Raw genomic sequence first — 17,084 nt, 5'->3', positions numbered from 1 at the left:
CCCTATCCTGCCTTGTAGGCTGCCACGCAGACTCAAAAAGTTAAATGCTCCTGCCTGTGCAGCCTGACCCTCTGCTCACCCACCCCAGAGTCAGTCGCCGCTACCCACGCACTCATACTGCCCACTGGTTTACGTGAGATGGGGAGCAGGCCCCGAGGGACCTTTGTGGGGATGGGATCCTCACCCTTAGACCAGATCCTCAGCTGGTGTAAACTCCACTGGACCAGCACTTGCGACCCCCAGCTGAAGAACCCCTGTCTTGGGGCAATCACAGCGCTCCGCCCTGGAGCTCTTCAAGAGAAGGTTCTCTACAGGAGGCTGGGTAGCCAGCTGTCCTGGGTGGTTCAGGCACAACCAGTCCTGCAGAGGGTTACACTAGCTGACTCTTGTGTCCCTTCTAAGTCTCACGCTCCTTAACAAATGTATCATCCCAACACCTCCTGGCGCTGGCCAGTGAGATTATCCTTTTTCAAGATGGGGAATGAGGCCCAGGGAGACTAAGTGACTTGCCCGTGGTCACCCAGGAAGCCTGTGGCAGAGCAGGGGAATGGCATTCGGGTCTCCCAAGCCCTAGGCTAGGTGAATGCCCCAGCCACTGCACCACCCTGCCTCTTGCATCTCATCGCTGCCACCCACACACCCTGCGTAAGTCAACCAGGCCCATTTGGCTGTCACCGGAGCACTGGAGACATTCCGAGCACCCAGCTTCCCCCAGCCCCAGGTTTTCAGCACGGTAACCCCACGGCCTTCAGGATTTACACCACAGGACATGAGGTGAGGATCAGCCCAGGCCTATACAGTTTGGCAATTTCCAATGACAGCTACTGCTCCAGAGCAACTCTCCTGCCGGCTATCGTAACAGCTGGCAGCACGACCCACTGCAGGTAACATGGCAGAGCTCTCGGCCACACGCTGCTGGGCAAACCAGAGTTTTTACAGGTATTACTGTTAGGAACGAATGACAACAGAGCGTCTGCGATCAGGTCCCCGTCATGCTGGGTGCTGCCCAGACAGCGAGAGGGTCCCTCTGTCTCCAACTTGCAGTCCCAACAGACAAGCCAAACGAAGAGCAGGAGGGGAGGTGACTTGCCTGAAGTCAGACAGCTGGTCAGTGTCAGAGCCGGGAATGGAACCCAGGTGTCCAAGGCCAATGCTCTACGCCCAGGACCACCCTGCTCCAGGTGGCTGTAAAACTGCCTCTGCGGGGGGGATTTTTTTTAAATCTGTTCAAAACGCAGAAAGACGTTAAAAGGGCCCGGAGATCAATCCGGCAGGAGGCGGCTCTAGTCTCTGCATGAATGAAGCAGAGATGGCAGGGAAAGGACCGAGGAAGAACTAGAGGAGGGCGCAGAGGCGGGCCTTGTTCTGCTGAGGGCCCACAGCTCCGATCCCGGCGGACTGGGCTTGCCAGGCCGCTCAGCGCCTCTGCGAATCCCCGTGTGGGAGCCGGAGGCGGGATGACTCATGCGAACGCTAGCACAGCAGCAATTAAAATCTGCAGCTGCTATTAATAGCTGCCAGCGGAGGAGCCTGGCCGTCGCTGAATGAGTGCGGCTCCCACGCAGCTGTCAGCACAGATCCCATTGAGAAACACAAGCGAGTAACAGCATAGAGCCAGCAGGGAGGGGTCGCCGCATCCTCGGGAGCCTCCTCCCTGGAGATGCAAGTGACAAGATCCTGCTACGAACACGATGCTTCCTACCCCGATTACAAGGGATGGTAGGCAGTGACCCCCCCGGGGGAGACAGTCTCTTCCTCTACCAATGAGACAGGGCCAAGATGGGGCTTCCCTAGGTGCATAATAAACCTACCCCCTCACTGCCCAGCTGCAGCATGTACGGAACAATTCCTTGGCCCCTTGGAGTGGAAGGAGCTGAACCGTTACTCATTAAAAAAAGAAATCAGAGTCCTCCCTCATTTTAACGGCTGCTGGGCTCTTCCTCCTCTCGTTCCTTTCACCCCAGGGTTCCCGCCAGAAGGAATCCTGCAAGCTGCATTGTTTGCTGAAGCCCCCGCGTGAAGCATGTCAGAGATGCCATGGGGCATCTCCACTGGCCTGGTGGAATCAAGCTTAGGGATGGGGAGGTTTGTTCCCCAACTACTGCACTTGGGCTGTCAGCACTTTGGGACAGAGCCCGTCTTTGTTCTGTGCCTGTACAGCTCCAAGCGCCCCGGGCTCCCGGTCCATGACTAGGGTTGCTAGGCGCTACCAGAACACAAATACATCACCACCACCCTGGCTGCAACAGTCCTAGTTTACTCAACTAGACTCCGTGGGTCAATTCACCGTGACCCTGTGCCTGGGACAGTCGTGGCAGTGCAGAGCTGTAAAACCAACCCACCCAGCTGAGAACGGGGGCCTGGTGCACCCACAGAGCACGGGTATAAATGCCTGTGGAAGGCAACAAGCAGTTGGCCTCCATAAGCCAAATTCCTACCTGGAATAAGCAGACAACTCCAAGTGGCTTCTGCAGTTAGCCAGGCCCAGGGTGTAAATCTGGAACTGGACCATGGCATGGAAGGCTCTGGTTGCATCGGGGCCCCTTACCCACAAGCTAAATGCACAACACTGCGTGTGTACGTCACTGGAAATCATCCGGAGAAGCAGCCTGGGGCGCGGTGTAACGGGCGGAGCGGCCCAGAAACGTTAAGAACTAAACAAGTGAATGAAACGAATCAAGAAAAGAACAAAGTGTTTATTGGGAGCAGTTGTCAGCTTTCTGCTTTTCTAAACAAAATAACAACTGTACAAATAATAACCCCAAGTTGCCCGCGCAGTTAAATAAATATTCCCATCACACACCTGGGTGGATCGTTCTGGAGCACAGCAGAGTAACAGGAAAAGGTGTGACCTCAGACAGTGCTTTTAGCAACCCCGCAGCCCTGATCCACCTGCAAAACATGCCACATTTGTGGCTCTTAAAGAGTTAAATCCCAAAGTCTATCAAAACAGAAACCTGCCTTCATTGCAAAGGGCTCGCCCCTTCCATCAGCCAAGCTGGAACCCTGGAAACTGAGGCGGATGAACGACCAGCACCCCCCGCCCCACACGCGCCAGGCCTGGCTCCAAAGGGTACGTCTGCAGAAATATTAACAAATACGATCAATCCTGCTAGGATGACGCGTTGAGGGTTGGGACTGCATCTGGCACCAAACCTCAGTCCATACCAGGAGGCCTTTCAATTCACTTGAGGGGTACCCTTTCCTCTTCTGTGAACTCAATCTCTTGCATAAGAACAATCCCCACAGGAGTATTTTAAGCTGTAACAGCCCCTCTCTCTCTACTGGGGGTGGGGGAGGTGTCCAAACAATCTGAAAATGCCTTTAGCCCTTTGCTAATAGCTTGGGGTACACGCACAGATTTGCCCATCCTGAGCAGATGACCCTTGGACACCACAGAGTTCTTTTAAAGAAATCTTGTAGCTAGTGTTGTCTGCTTTGGCATGAGGATTTTAACCCCAACCCCTCAGCTAGGAGACAAACACCTCTCTCCGGACAGAGCCACCAAAGGGGACAGTGACGATCAGGGATGGGGGACTTGGATGCCAGGAGGGCAAATGGGCCAAGAAGAGATTCGCCCCCTTACAAAGGGATCCCCAGAAGGTCAGAGAACTACAATCTAAAAGGCCCAACAAGGCCCAGTGGTTAAATACTCATTTAAATCCCGACAGCCCCTGATTTTCTAACCCAGGTTATCTGACATTTAGATCTGTCCCGTATTAGATATTGATACTGACACCAGCACTCCTATTTACACACACCGCACTGTCCCATGTATAAAGGCTGCAGATGTGTCTGCCTAGGCTTTGCTTAAAAAAAAAAATCACCAGGGACTGGCTCTTCTTCCAAGGAGGCAGCCACAGCACCGGGACCATGCTCCCATTCACACGTATCCATTTAGGATGTGACACAAGCACTGAAGAACCCCAGTGCGCTCTAAAATTCACTTCCCATGGAGCCCTCCTCGCTAATGGGCTGTCAAACTCAGAGCAGCTGATGGATTTTCGCTTATATTCTATTCAATTCATTGCATTTGTCTAGCTCAAAACCACATTACCCCAGACCACAATGAAATACGGTACAGAGGCAGGGTAAGAAGGGTCAGTCAGCGCGTCTGGGAACCAACAATCCTATGGACACACGACAAACACAACTTCATCATGCCCCACAGCGTACTCAATGATCTGTCCCTTCATTAGGGCCGATTTTCTGATCAGATTTGTGCCAGTGCAGGCTCCCTCTGTGTGGATCCGACTGCAGAAACGGGACCTGTGCCTGTAAAATAAGCTATTTTGAAACTGAAATCTACACCAAAGTGGTACAGTTCACTTGGCCTTTAACAGAAGGTGAAAATCGGCTATCTGAGGGGAGGACACACCTCCTGCCCTGCCCAGGGGATGTTTCCATTACCTCTCTCTAACCACACCACTATTCCCGAATTGACACGCCTTTGGAGAAACCCAGCATTTATGAGAGAGACGAAAAAGGGAGTGACATTTTCATAGCCACTTGCGTTCCCTGAGCTGTCACCATTCTTTCTAGTCTGCGCTAAAGCCAGTTATTGCTCCTTGTTACAAGGACTAGTTTTAAATTTGGCCATTGTCTCGTAGGGTGCGTCTGCTGGGGGGCCGAGGCACCGAACCTGGGTCACTTGACTCTGGCTTGTGGGGCGCGGGGCTAGAAATGGCAGTATAGACATTCCCGATACAAGAATCTGCAGGCGGAGCGGTAGCTAGAACAAGTTAAAACCTCGGCAGACCAAACACATCATCCCAGGGGGCTGGATGGGATCCACGTGCACGTCTACATCACTCATCCCGTGCTGGAAAGGAGGAGCCCTTCCTCTGCATGGTATTTGTGCACACAACATTCAGTTAGAGGAGCTGCCCCAGTTTAACTCTGTCCATGTAAATGGCGGCAAAGGCCCTTCTACCATCGGCTGCGACTGGGAGGATTTCAGCACGGTGCAGCGCCTGGGCTGGACCTTGCAGCTCCCCCTCCATAAAGGCCAGCAGTCTGTCCTGGGATCTTGCTATGGGAATGTCAGGATGACGTTCCATGGAAGGAAATCTGCAGCACTGGCCGGGGGGGACGGGACAGACGGGACGGGGGGGGGGGGGGGGGTGAGGGGAACGTGCGCACACACAAACACGTGCCCAGAGCCACGGGGCAGCTTTCCTGTGTGTCCCAGCAGAGTAAGCAATCTCGCCTGCACTCCTGAAGAGGCTTCCTGCAGGCCTGAGCCAGGCACCCACTCAGCAGTAGCCGGGTGGGGGACGGGTGCTGACAGAAGATGCTGCTACCGTCCCAGAGAAGGAAACATGGACTCTGGCTCTCTCCTCCGGACCAACTCTGCAGAGAGGGGCACTTCACCCAGAAGTACCACTGAGCAAGTGCATCTTTCTGGGCCAGGAAATCTATCCCTGGTTTGGACTGGGGTAGGCACGTTCCTGCAATTCACTGGAGCTTTGCTGGGATAAGCCTTGGCTATTGCTTTAGCTTGAGAGCATCCTTCAGGCTGAGGATCACTCACAGGGAGGCACTTCACCTCCTACCTTGCTCTGATTAACGTTCAGCAAATACGAGGTGCTCCGACAAGTGCTGGCAGGTGTGTGGGAGCTCCACTAAAAAGGAAGCCATTGCCCGTGGTTGTGGTTTGCCACAGGAGAAATGCAAATCTGGATACCACCTTGGGATTTTGGCTCCTCTGATGACAGAAGGGAGATCCAACTCTTCCGCACCTCGCTTCTCCAGGTCACGTCACCCCAAAATACACAGCCCCAGTCACAGTGAGCGCATAAGAGAACTGACAGGCCTGTACATGTGACAGTCTGATAGAGGCTGCCGCTCCCACACTGTAATATCAGCCCTGCCTGGCCACCTAAGGGTTGGAGGATGGGGGAGGATCCTGAATGTGGAAGTGGAGGAAAACAAAATGCTCTTGAAGAAATGGGCAAGTGAAAACCCTGGGACTCAGACGCCACCCACGTCCACTGTCTGCGAGGGGCTCAAATCTGGCCGCCTACCTGCAGGATGGAGCCTGTGCAGGACAAAAGGGTCTGCAGCCAGACGCAGACCACCTTTCGAGCAGCAGCAATACCCATCCCACCTTTGATTTACAAAATGAACCACAGAAAACCAGCCCCTTGTGAACTGCCCGTGGCCTCGCTTGTTTCACATTAACGCCCACGTCAAACACGTTGGGGTCCATTCTCACTGCACACGCAACCCTTTTTAGTGATAATACTCAGCACTTCCATAGCTGGGACATTAACTGGCTAATTCTCACAGCACTCCCAGGAGGCAGGATAAATATCATCAGCCCCTTTTTACAGCGGGAGAAAGACCTACCCAAGGTCACTCGGGGCTTCTGTGGCAGAGTCACAATTGAACTCAGAACTTCAAGACTCATCCCCCAGGTCTCAGTCACTCCAGTGGTGAGGACGATTCAAGATCCAAACCAAACTGATAGATTCCTGGATACCAAGGTGGCGTGGGAGAGCAGGAAAGAATACAATCTATCCTATCTCACGGCATCAAAGACCCCCAAGTATACTCCCTACTGCTGTTGTGTAGTTTGCACATCTAACTGAATGGTTTTACACGGAGAAATAGCCAAGCCATTATGGACACTGTGCCTGTCTCGCCATCAAAGCCCTGAAGAGGCCAGAATGAAGGGCGAGCACAATGAATGTGACTGCAGCGCTGGAGCCAAACCTCCATGTGGTGGCTAGCTACGAGAGAGAAAACAGAGGGAAAGTTTGCTCTGCCACCTGCCCGCAATTCTGTATTTGGGAACCAAATTGGCACATCAAACCAAACTGTATTTTAATTGGCCCTTGCTAACCGGGGTCATCTGAGGCCTAAAATTAGCCCCTCCCCATTTCTTCCAAGTAAGATTAATTAACTCCGGTGCTCTGTAGCGATTAAAATATTGGTTGCCAGACATCATCAGTTGGTCCTCATCAGTCACCATATGGGACAGATGTGCCGTTATAAGAGAGAAGCAAACACGTTAGCACAAAGAAGACATGGCTTTGGGAGAGTCATTTCAGATCCATCCAAGGGTGACCCCCCCGCCAAAAAAACCACCTCAGACAATTGAAATGACCTAACTATGGATTCTGGAAATTGCAAACATCCATTTGTACAAATTCAAGACCATGCTGCCAGAGCTCCCTGGAGGCTTTGGAAAGGATTTTGGATTTTAATGCTAAATTTTTCAAAGTGATCATTACCCAAACTCCCAGAGATTCACATCAGTGACTGTGCAATGAAGGGCCAGACAACGGTGATGGAACATGACACATGGGGGTAAAAAGGACTCTGGCCTGTTTCTTTGATTAATCTCTCAGGAACAATACCGACCCAATGGACTTTCTGTGGGTTAACGGAAGCTCTGCCAGCAGAGGATCCTGGCCCGAATCCCACCTAAAAGACATTTGTTGTGTCCCAGAACAGTTAATATTATTGGCAGGTAATAACACTAGCCAGGTTTCTATTCAAAACTAAACTGTTACAAGCAGCTTAGTGCTGTCTTATGATCCATTATCCCAGCCTGCTTTCAGTTCGATTTCTCCATTACTTTTCACCTCCTTGGAGCCCAGAGACTGAAGGCAGGAGACACATGATATACAGGCAGGTTATCCTGTGCTGGGGGGTGGGATCTCTAGACAAATAGCAGAACGCACAGCTGACAAGATCCCTTCGGAGGCAACGTTACAACCAACTACTTCACCATGATCTCCAGTAATCTCTGCATCAACTCTCCAACCCACTGCTACAATGCCACACGAAACCTCTTTTTGGACACTCCCCAATCTTATTTTCTGTGAACCCTTAGGGAACAATTCTCCCTTTGCCACGTTGACGCAGAAACACCCCCCAGACTGTGGTGTTCCTCAGCGTCCCTGCTTGGCTGGAAAAGGGTCTTGTTCTCGGCACCATTTACAACAGGGAGGAGTCAGGGTTTACTGTCCGTCGCTCCAGCCTTCACCACTTGAAAAAGACGAGCAAAGCCAAGGCTGTGTAGCCCAAGACCAGGAAGAGGACCTTCAGCAGGCGATCGTTCTTATCTTCCAGTTCCTTTGCCAGGATCTCAAAGAAGGTGACGAACAAGAAAGTTCCCGCGGCAATGCCCTGTAAGAGCACAGAAGCCACGCTGCTGGCCACGTTCTGGGCGCTCTCGATGCCCATGCCGATCCCAATGCCCAAAGGAATCATCAAACTCACCGTAAGTGCTAGCTTGGCGGCGTCCTTCAGTGTTAATGAGATCTTGGCCATGCTGATGCCCAGCGCCACAGCCACCAGCGTCTCGTGGATGGCCACGCCCAGGAACAGACTCATGACTTTGTTTCCTTCCTCCTGGAGGCCCAGGGCCAGGCCCTCAAAGATGGAGTGGGCAGACAAGGCAAACACCAGGCTGAAGAGCCGCAAGGGGCTGGATTGGGAAAGCTCCTGGACATTCAAGCCGTGGCTGTGGGAGTGGTGGCTGTGCTCCTGGTAAAGCGTGCGCCCTCTGGAAGAGGCTATGAAGGGACTCTCATATTCCGAGTCGCTCCCGACGTCTGAGCCGGCGTTGAAGGTCTCCAGGTCGATGAAGGAAGGCTTCTCCTTCCGAAAGGTCAGGATGAGCTGCTCCACAAAGACAGTCATAAAGAAGCCCACCAGCATGATGGTCTCAGCCAGGGGGTAGTCTGTGGTCACCTTCCCAAGCTTGAGAACTTCTTGAAGCTGGAACAAAGGAAAAGGAATCTGCAGTGAAACTGGCTGCGTCATTCACCATTAAAAATGACATGGGGGACTCCTCCCTAAACTTTCAAAGTTTTCAATGTAAAGGCCGGAACCACAGCAGGTTCCTAACCACAGGCATTCGCTAGGGTACATCAGGCTTGTGTTACTGGGTCTCTAGGATCCTCCACCTTGCTTTAAGGATCAGCCTCTTCCTGGGGTTCCCATGGCTTCTGTTTAATGGTGTGCACTTTAATACGCAATGAAGCTGGGACTGCCTAAACTCATAATGATGAATATGGGGTTAAGGACAGCCCATGCATGTGCCTTTGTAGGACTGGGATTAGGAGAAGCCCCTATGTGGCCTACAGTTGAACTGGACATGTTGGGCACTAGCGGGCAGAGCAGAGGGTTTACTCTGATAATGTGGTAGCTTCCAGAACATGCTGGGAAACCCATGGCACCGTTATCATATCGGACAACATCTTCAAAGCAATATCATCTGAAAGCAGAGACTCTCCCAAATCCCCGTGTCAGAACAGAAGGGACTATCTGGACTCATTGCAGCTGCAAAACAAAACCCCAACGAGTTTGCCCACAGCTACCTTTTCTCGTACGGCGGGGAGCAAGGCGTTGAAGCAGGTGGCCAGGAAGACCCCTCCTCCGAAGGAATTGCAGAGGGCAATGAGCTTTCTGGAGCGATGAGCTTTCTCATAATCCGCTTCTATTATCTTGACGGGCAGGAGGGACCCAAGCAGCATGAGGAAAAAGACCCCCAGCAGACACAGAACTTTGACTGCTTTGATATTCATCGTGTCTCCCTGGAGAATGTCCCCTGCCAGGGACTCTGTGAAAAGTGAGTTTGGTGGTGTCTTTCAGATAGCTACTTTAATTGTCACATCAGCATTTAAACAGCAAAGACAAGTGTCCAGAGAATCATGCTCCTGAGCTCGCTAGCTGTGGAAAGGAGCAAGACAAATGATATTTTTCCTATGTAAATAAAGTTATAAAAGCACATTTCATCCCAAACTTGCATTTCAGTCAATATACAGGAATTACGTCACTCACCACTAAAATGCAGCCATCTCTAGAGCGGAGGGAACCAAACAGCTAGCACGCACAAATGGGGGTAAGGAGGCAAGCAGAGAAAAGGGAAATTTTCAAAGTTAGGACACAGGGCAAACTCATAATCCTATAAAAATCATCACCGGATCTTTCATACTGAATAGAGACAGCCTCAGGTTTGAAGGCACCATCTGAGAGACCCAGGCACAGTAAAACACAGAGAATGTAGGTACCAATCCTGCAATCGGATCCACATGGGCAGAACTTTGCACCCACCGAAATCCAACTGCAGGATAAGGGCTTTAATTCAAGCCACCATGGAAGTCTATTACTTCACCTAGGGTATGGGTAACTTCTGTTGTTGACGTTACTCTTTTACCATTTATGTGGTTTTCTTTTTAAATTTCACTTAGCTGGGTCACATTCAGTTTCTTATGCCCGGATTGCACTGTAGCTATGGTTGGGCTGAAAATCCTGCTGCAATGTTTGGGCTGCCAATTCTGCAGGTGAACGGCTGAATTATTTAAAAAGCCGGTTTTAAATTAAATGAATAAACAATCCCGAAATCATGTATTTTATTAGGTTTTGAAATATGATCATTTTTATTTAGCAAAAACCTAAACCATCTGTAGCATGCCCCGTTAAAGGGAAGCCCTAGGCAGAAATTCAGTGTTTATTCTTTATTTTCTCATACAGAACAACAACAGAGTGGGTGAAAGAATGAACAGATGGTAGCTTCACAGAAGACAAAGATGTAAAACTCAGGCTCCCTGGATCATTATAAACAATTTACTCTGAAACATAAACGTTTCCCCCCCATATGGCATATGCAGCCAGGGTGCAATTTGTATTCCACAAAGCACTTTAAAAGAAGAAATGGGTTGAGATCTAGAAATTTGGCAGAAGCACAGCTAAGATTCTAGCCCACTTCCTTTAGCTATGACTCTGAACTAAGCTACAAAGTCAAATCAATGGCATGTTGAGAGGTTCTTACTGCCATGACTCAGAGGTAAAGAGTTCCATACGGCCGGGAGCACTCAGCAATCTGAACCACAATATACTTCACTCTAATGAACAAAGACAAAATGTTCATAGCCATACCGATGCTCAAACCAATGATGGACAAGGTAGATAATTGGATACCTGGTTACTGGACCAGCAAATGAGATTGAAAACAAAAAACCTTGGGGCTACAGATTTCCTTGAGGGGGTGACAGTGTTTATCATCATCATCTCTGTGTATTGGTCTGGGTTATTCTACAATTTTGTTTATTAAAAAAACATTTAAATGGCTGTGGGTCTGGTAAAAGGATTTAGGGCCTTTCATCTGTAGGTTAACAGTTCCAATCCAACCCCAAGCCAGTAGTGAATTAAAGGGGTTACTGTCTGATGGCATGCGTGAAGTGAGTTGCTGGATCTCAGTCAAGTTTTTGGTGGAGAGGCATGCCCAATCACGAAAAAATACCTTCGTCAACAAGTGGGCCAACCGGTTCCATTTTCAAACTTGGCAGAGAAGCCAAAGAGTGAACAAATTCAAAGAGAGAACTCTATCATGTTTCCAAGGTGGTCTGTCCAGGTCAGGACTTAGGTACATTGCCAGTAAGCTTGATCTGCCACTACCTTCACTGTACCTGATCTGTAGCTAGAGAGAAGTTCATTCTCCAGAGTTGTCAGTCCTGAAGAAAGTATCTTCCCCAACGCATGTGTATTAAAACATATGTTTGTCTAACTAAAGGTAACATATTCAACATTAGCTGTCTTGCCTATACTGAAGTAGCAATCAAAGTCCACAGAGGATTCTGAATATACACTCCGATTGGAAACACCCTTAGTTTCTTTGGAGCAACGCACAGTCTTTTAAGAACAGTGTATTACTCCTCTGCAGAATATTTTCCTTTGTGAGCTGCATGGTTCTAATAGCAGAGGGGAATTACCATTTTGTAGATAATTTCTCCCAGAACAAAATTGTTGCATTATAACATTGTACCAGACCCAAAGCCTGTTTTAATGCCCCCTCTCTCCACCTGAAAAGGCGCATGGAAACTGGACTGGTGACTTGAAAAAAGGGACAGTGACAAAACAAGTTTGCCATTTGTAAATGCTTTGATCTCCAGGACAAAGTCGATATGATGTTCTGATCATGCTATGCTGTCATACAAACAAGACCATGCTGGGATCCCTGAAAATATTTGGGAAGGTTGTTAAATGCCTGTAACGCTCATGACAGCCCTATCAGATTGGGCTGGGCACGGCAAATTTAGATTGAACAGCCGTCTGACAGAGGGTGGTAGCGCCTGCATTCTTAGGGACTCAAAGATGCTGACCCAAGACATGAGGGTTGGAACCCCAACTGCATTTTCTAGCTGCTGCTGCTAGTCCCTCATTTGGGGGATGGGGGCTACTCTCCACCTAGCTTTCCTGCCTCCTCAGAGCGTAGCACTGTTGGGTCACTACACCACCACACTGCCCCCAAAGTATGGCTGGACGCCTTAAAGCCCTGCCAGCCCTGGGATGTGGGGGGAAATCCCACCCGCCTCACAGAGCTGGGCCGTAGCTGGATGAAGTCGCCTCGTGTTGCATCCAGGCGGCAGCACGACCCCTGCCCTTCCCCTCCCCTCCCCTCACACTAGCCCCTGGGTCCCTGGTGCCAGGCTCCCCCAGCACCATGACCCCGGGGCCACCCCCAGCTCCTTGTCTCTGACTCCCAGGAGGCCCAGGGCCCCATGACCCTCTAATGACCCATCCCCAGGCTGCCACCCAGGGCCTTGGTCTCCCACGCCAGGCTCCCCTCCCCCACCTGTCGCCCCCCTCCATGTCCCATCCCCCCCCCCGGGCCTTGTCCCCCAGCACGCCCTGTTCGGGACGGTCCCTCCCCACTTACCTTCGGGATCTTTGGCCGGCTCCACGCCCGGGCAACCCCCAACACTGAGGTTCCACCCTTTCCGGAGGCGTCCACCTGTGATTGGCTGCTGGGGACCCCAGGAGAGAAACCGCCGTTTCTCACTGGCTGGGGGGGACGCCAATCAGCGTCTCTGGCCTCGCCTACCCATGAAGCCGGGACAATGCCCCGGGCCACGTGGTGCATCGCTGATGAGGGCCCGAGAAGAAACAAGAGCCCGCCGTGAAAGGTTCCGGTGCCTGTTCTGGAGGCTGCAGAGCTGTCCGGGCTAATGGGTGCTGAAAGTGGCATTGTACGTGTGGGGCTGGTGGTTTCAGCAGGGTGGGCAGAGGTGCTGGAACTAAGGGTGCTGCGGCTCCCCCTAGCTTGAATTGATTCCTATTATATAAAGGAGTTAGAGTTTGGTTCAGGGGATTTCAGTAACCCCACTATACAATTTGTTCCAGCAGCACTGGGAAGTGGGAGGAGGATTCCTGGGTTCTGCTTTCAGCTTCAGCAGGGACTTCCTGGGTGACCATGAGCAACTCACATCCCCTCCCTGTACATGTTTCCTTAACTGGAAAACAGGACAAGTACTAGCGCCCCTGCGCCACTACAGTGAACTAGCATCTAAAGTTCTGAGGGACCCTCAGATGAACAAGACTCGAGCAGGGGAAGAGGGGTGGTATCAGTGTGAGAACAGCAGCTTTTGACAGAGGCCTCTGCTCTGAAAGAGAAAATGCTTGAGCAGAAGCTGTTAGCAAAGTTCAGCAACTGCCTTGCTAGAGGGGAGTCGAAGTCTCCCTAACCAGTATACAGCAGCAGGGTTAAGGTAGCTCACAATGGGGATACGGAACATTTTAGCCCTAAGTCAGTCATTAGAACAGACCAGGTGGGAGTGAATGAAAATAGCAACCTGCAGAATGTGAAGCAAGGTGGGTAGGGGGCGCTTAGGGCAGCAGCCAAACATCCACCAGCCTAATTGGTGTGGACCGGTTCCCTGGCTGTCTAAGCAGAGAGGTGGAGACAACAGAGACTGAACCCTCAGTTCTAGAGATGATACTGCTGGAATTCAGGACTGAGACACAGCAGTGGAGGTAGCGTCTCTGGGAACAACCAGCACCACCACTTATGCTGCTGTCCTGTTGAGAAGTTAGAGGACTTCATTCTCACTGGGGAGTAAGTAGGTCCTCTCCCTTAAAAATAAAAATTCTAAACAAAGAACCTTCCTCTCTCTGCACTGTAGGTGGATGGTCAAAAGTGAGAGGTAAGAAGTGTCTCCCCACATACTCCCTCTAGGGGTGCTTCTTAGGGCATGACTCACCTTCCAGCTTACAGGCCTGGATTTCTGCTCCCAGGAAAAATCCTACTATTGCATTTGCAAACAGAAAAGGCAGTTTGCTCTGCACCTCTGACCGCACAAACCGTTGCACAGGGACTATGGTGAAATCCAGCTGACACATTCACCCACAGCTTAGGAAATGTCCACCTGTACTAAATATTCTCCCAACCTTTGGCAAAACTGCTGTAAATACACAAGGCAAGGAGCAGCTCAACACCTGAAAGTGATGGCGGGTGACCCTAGGTAGGTTCCCTCCCCACTGCATCAGTTCTGCACCTGCCAGGCTACCGGAGGACTTCACATTCCCACAAATGCTTGGCCTTATAGATAACAGCAAATATTTTTATGCACAAGATGCTGTTTTTCCAATGAATTTTGTTTGGAAAGAAGAAGATCAGAATCTGTGGGCTGCAAAATGCATTTATTTTACATGACATCATATGAGGGGACAGGCAATGACTGCCAGTAGTGGATGGGTGTACACACAAAAGAGGGAGAGGAATTGGTTTGGCTACATTAAGGACACATACCTAGGAACAAATAAAGGATAATATTTAGGCTGAATACCAAGGAAAATTTTTCCCAACGAAGAGCTTTTCAACTGTGAAGAGCTGCAAGGGAGGTAATGGAAGCCCCATCATTACCATGTGGACGGTCAGGATGATCATGAATTGAGTGCAAGGTGGGGAGAAACGGACGCTATTCCTTCAACCACACATCATCCCAAACAGCTGTGCTTCTAGCACAAACTGGGCACTGAAGATCCTGCATGGGGAAGAGCCAAGTAGCATTTCTATCAGCTGACACGCACACATAATAGTAGCAAAGCTGAAAAGCCAACAGGACAAACAGCATTTCCCAGTCTGAGGGGTGGAGATAGAGGAGAAACCAAACCTGCTTCTTTTCAAGCAAAGGTGGTTTTGGAGGCAGGGGGCAAGAAATCATCACAAGCTAATTGGAAATCTGCAAAGATGATGAAAGGCTTTGTGAAACAGAAGGCTCTGAATACACAGAGGTGCTGTTGGGAAGGACAGACATTCACAGCCCTAAGCAGAGGAGTCAGTAGAGTGAGACAAAGGCACAGGCTGCACCAAAGTAACAGCAGGTTCTCTGCTCTACAGGGAGGTAGGATGAATGATGAAGCAGGGCTGGTCTGTCAGGGCTGCTCAGTAGAGAGGAAAGAGCCAACAGAACTTTTCCCTTTGCCAGCTCCCAAATGAGACAGCCACAAGAAACCTTTGCTTTTCCCTATTTACATCTGGCCTCCTTTTGTGCCTGAGGGCTCAGTGGCTGGCTGAGATTACAGGGGGGAAGGTGGGAACTAGGGGAAAAAAAAGATACTTATAGTTAATATCATAGCTACATGAATTTAGTTTATATTACTGTAGCACTTAGAAAGCACAATGAAGGATCACGGCCAAGGGACATTGTGGAGCACGTATTTCTCTAAGAACCTCACCAGGCTCAAACTTACCAAGCATTGGTGAATTGATTAAGACCAGTATTCACTACTGAAGTTCCCCTCTAGGAGTCGAAAAGAGGCATAGCAACACCTTAACTGGATGCTTCAAGTTTCGCACTGAGTGTCCAATTTCTTCCTGGGACTACTCTAGTTTAAGGGATGAACTTTGTCCAAGGGCTGAGTTTCATAGTTTGTCATTTCATAGCTGGTGACAGAGCCACAGAAATTGTTTCTTGTTGGGAGCGAAGTTATAGTCAGGCCTGACAAAGCCTGCTCTGTAGCTCTGCATCTTTCTTACACCCACGCAAAGTAATCATGCTTGTGAGGAAAACAGAAGCTACAAGTAACTTCAAAGCCAGAAAAGACCAGTTTGTTTCCAGGGTGGGGACCTGGTTATGGAGCTGGAGGCCATGCCTCTGGCTGAGAACCTCACTGTATCCATTGAGGCATCGGCTATGAATGCTGCTGCCAGGGAAACTTTTGTTAGACACACACCGTTCACCCAGCTGCAGGAATGCAATGCTCCTTTGCCATTTAGAAAGACAAAATGGAAAGGTTAAAAAACAAAACAAAACCCTTCAGTATCTGTGAACCACTGTTTAAAAAAAATTCACACCAAAAGGAAGAGAGAAAAAGAGTTAGCCAATGGCTCCCGCACTGAAGTTCTAAATTGCAAGGACATCACTCAGTTTCACTTTCTAGATGTTTTATCTTTATAATACAGTGGGGGTTTCTTAAATAAAAATATTTAAATGCACTAGTTAGTTTTAAATGTAGCACTGCAGGTGCTGCATGTGAACTGCTAGCCACAGCAGGTCCCAGGGGACATAAAGTGAAAGCCTCACCAAAAGCAAAAAGTTCTCTGCACAGGGGACACGCAGCGAGAGGAGTTGCACCCCTTCAGCTTGTGAGATGGACTGTAGATGCAGGTATTCCAGAGAGTTAGACATGACTAATTATTAGCTGTTTCCATATGCTACATTGGATCATCCAATCACAGCCCTTTCCTATAAAGTTATCTGTTTTTGCTAGGAAGATGCGGGGAGAAAGTTTGAAGCGCTAAGAACAATCTTAAAATGCCAGGCCTGTTTTTGAACAGTCCATAATAAAATTTGTGGTGAGGTGGATGTTGTTTTTACAACACTGAATTTAAAATATCCTTTGGGTAACGCTCAAAAAGACACAAGAAAATAAACATGGTGACAGGACAACCCAGGTGGGAAAGAAACATAAGGAACCAAAAGCAGTAAAGTCAGTCAAAAAATGGAAATGAAAGCAGAGTGCAGCCCCCCCAGGAGTGATTCTCGAATAGTGATCTTACAGCAGCCTCGAAAAGGGACAAGAGACCCTGACCATTGCTCCGGCAAGAACACGCTGCAATGTGTCCTGCCTTGCTGGCATAAGAGGTTTTACTTAACGTAAAAAAGCATCATAAAATATTCTACTCTAATCAAGTCACACGAAAGGGATGTCACCGGCCTGAAACCTTGTCATTTAAAAATATTGAATTTAAAGTCATCTCTAGCTCCACAACTGCCCCATAAGCTTTGTGGTCCTACAATTTCATGTTCCTGGTTTTAAAATTGTTTCTTCTCTCATTACTTTGG

At 49.7% G+C, this 17,084-nt stretch overlaps 2 protein-coding genes across 7 annotated transcripts in view; both read right to left on the bottom strand.

Annotated features, from left to right (window-relative positions):
* DIRAS1 (DIRAS family GTPase 1) overlaps window positions 1–14,310 on the bottom strand; it is a 33,336-nt gene extending 19,026 nt beyond the window's left edge. Inside the window, exons 1-3 of one of the 3 annotated variants that reach the window (XM_039515294.1) lie at window positions 12,677–12,732; window positions 10,790–10,862; window positions 9,799–9,840 (exon numbers count right to left, since the gene is read on the bottom strand). In XM_039515294.1, the coding sequence (XP_039371228.1) occupies window positions 9,799–9,840; window positions 10,790–10,795 (48 nt within the window). In that variant the 5' untranslated portion in view covers window positions 10,796–10,862; window positions 12,677–12,732. Of the gene's footprint in view, window positions 1–9,798; window positions 9,841–10,789; window positions 10,863–11,426; window positions 11,550–12,676 lie in introns of those variants that run through there. The other 2 variants (XM_039515292.1, XM_039515293.1) reach the window with 2 other exon arrangements.
* On the bottom strand, window positions 2,679–12,795 carry SLC39A3 (solute carrier family 39 member 3). Of its 4 annotated transcripts, none has more exons than XM_039515296.1 (4): window positions 12,677–12,776; window positions 9,799–9,840; window positions 9,336–9,687; window positions 2,679–8,733 (listed from the first exon to the last, which is right to left on the bottom strand). In XM_039515296.1, the coding sequence occupies exons 3-4, from the start codon at window positions 9,540–9,542 to the stop codon at window positions 7,993–7,995; spliced, it is 948 nt and encodes a 315-aa protein (XP_039371230.1). In that variant the 5' UTR covers window positions 9,543–9,687; window positions 9,799–9,840; window positions 12,677–12,776; the 3' UTR covers window positions 2,679–7,992. The 4 variants fall into 4 exon arrangements, with proteins under 4 accessions (XP_039371230.1, XP_039371232.1, XP_039371231.1 ...); XM_039515298.1 differs by having other exon boundaries at window positions 9,336–9,577; window positions 12,677–12,765; XM_039515297.1 differs by lacking the exon at window positions 9,799–9,840 and having other exon boundaries at window positions 12,677–12,795.
* Window positions 14,311–17,084: the final 2,774 nt, after the last annotated feature.

The sequence above is a fragment of the Mauremys reevesii genome, linkage group 26 (assembly GCF_016161935.1).
Source record: "Mauremys reevesii isolate NIE-2019 linkage group 26, ASM1616193v1, whole genome shotgun sequence".
NCBI classification, from domain to species: Eukaryota; Metazoa; Chordata; order Testudines; family Geoemydidae; genus Mauremys; species Mauremys reevesii.
The sequence above is the reverse complement of the archived record's forward strand: the minus strand, read 5'-3'. Positions and strand labels throughout refer to the sequence as shown.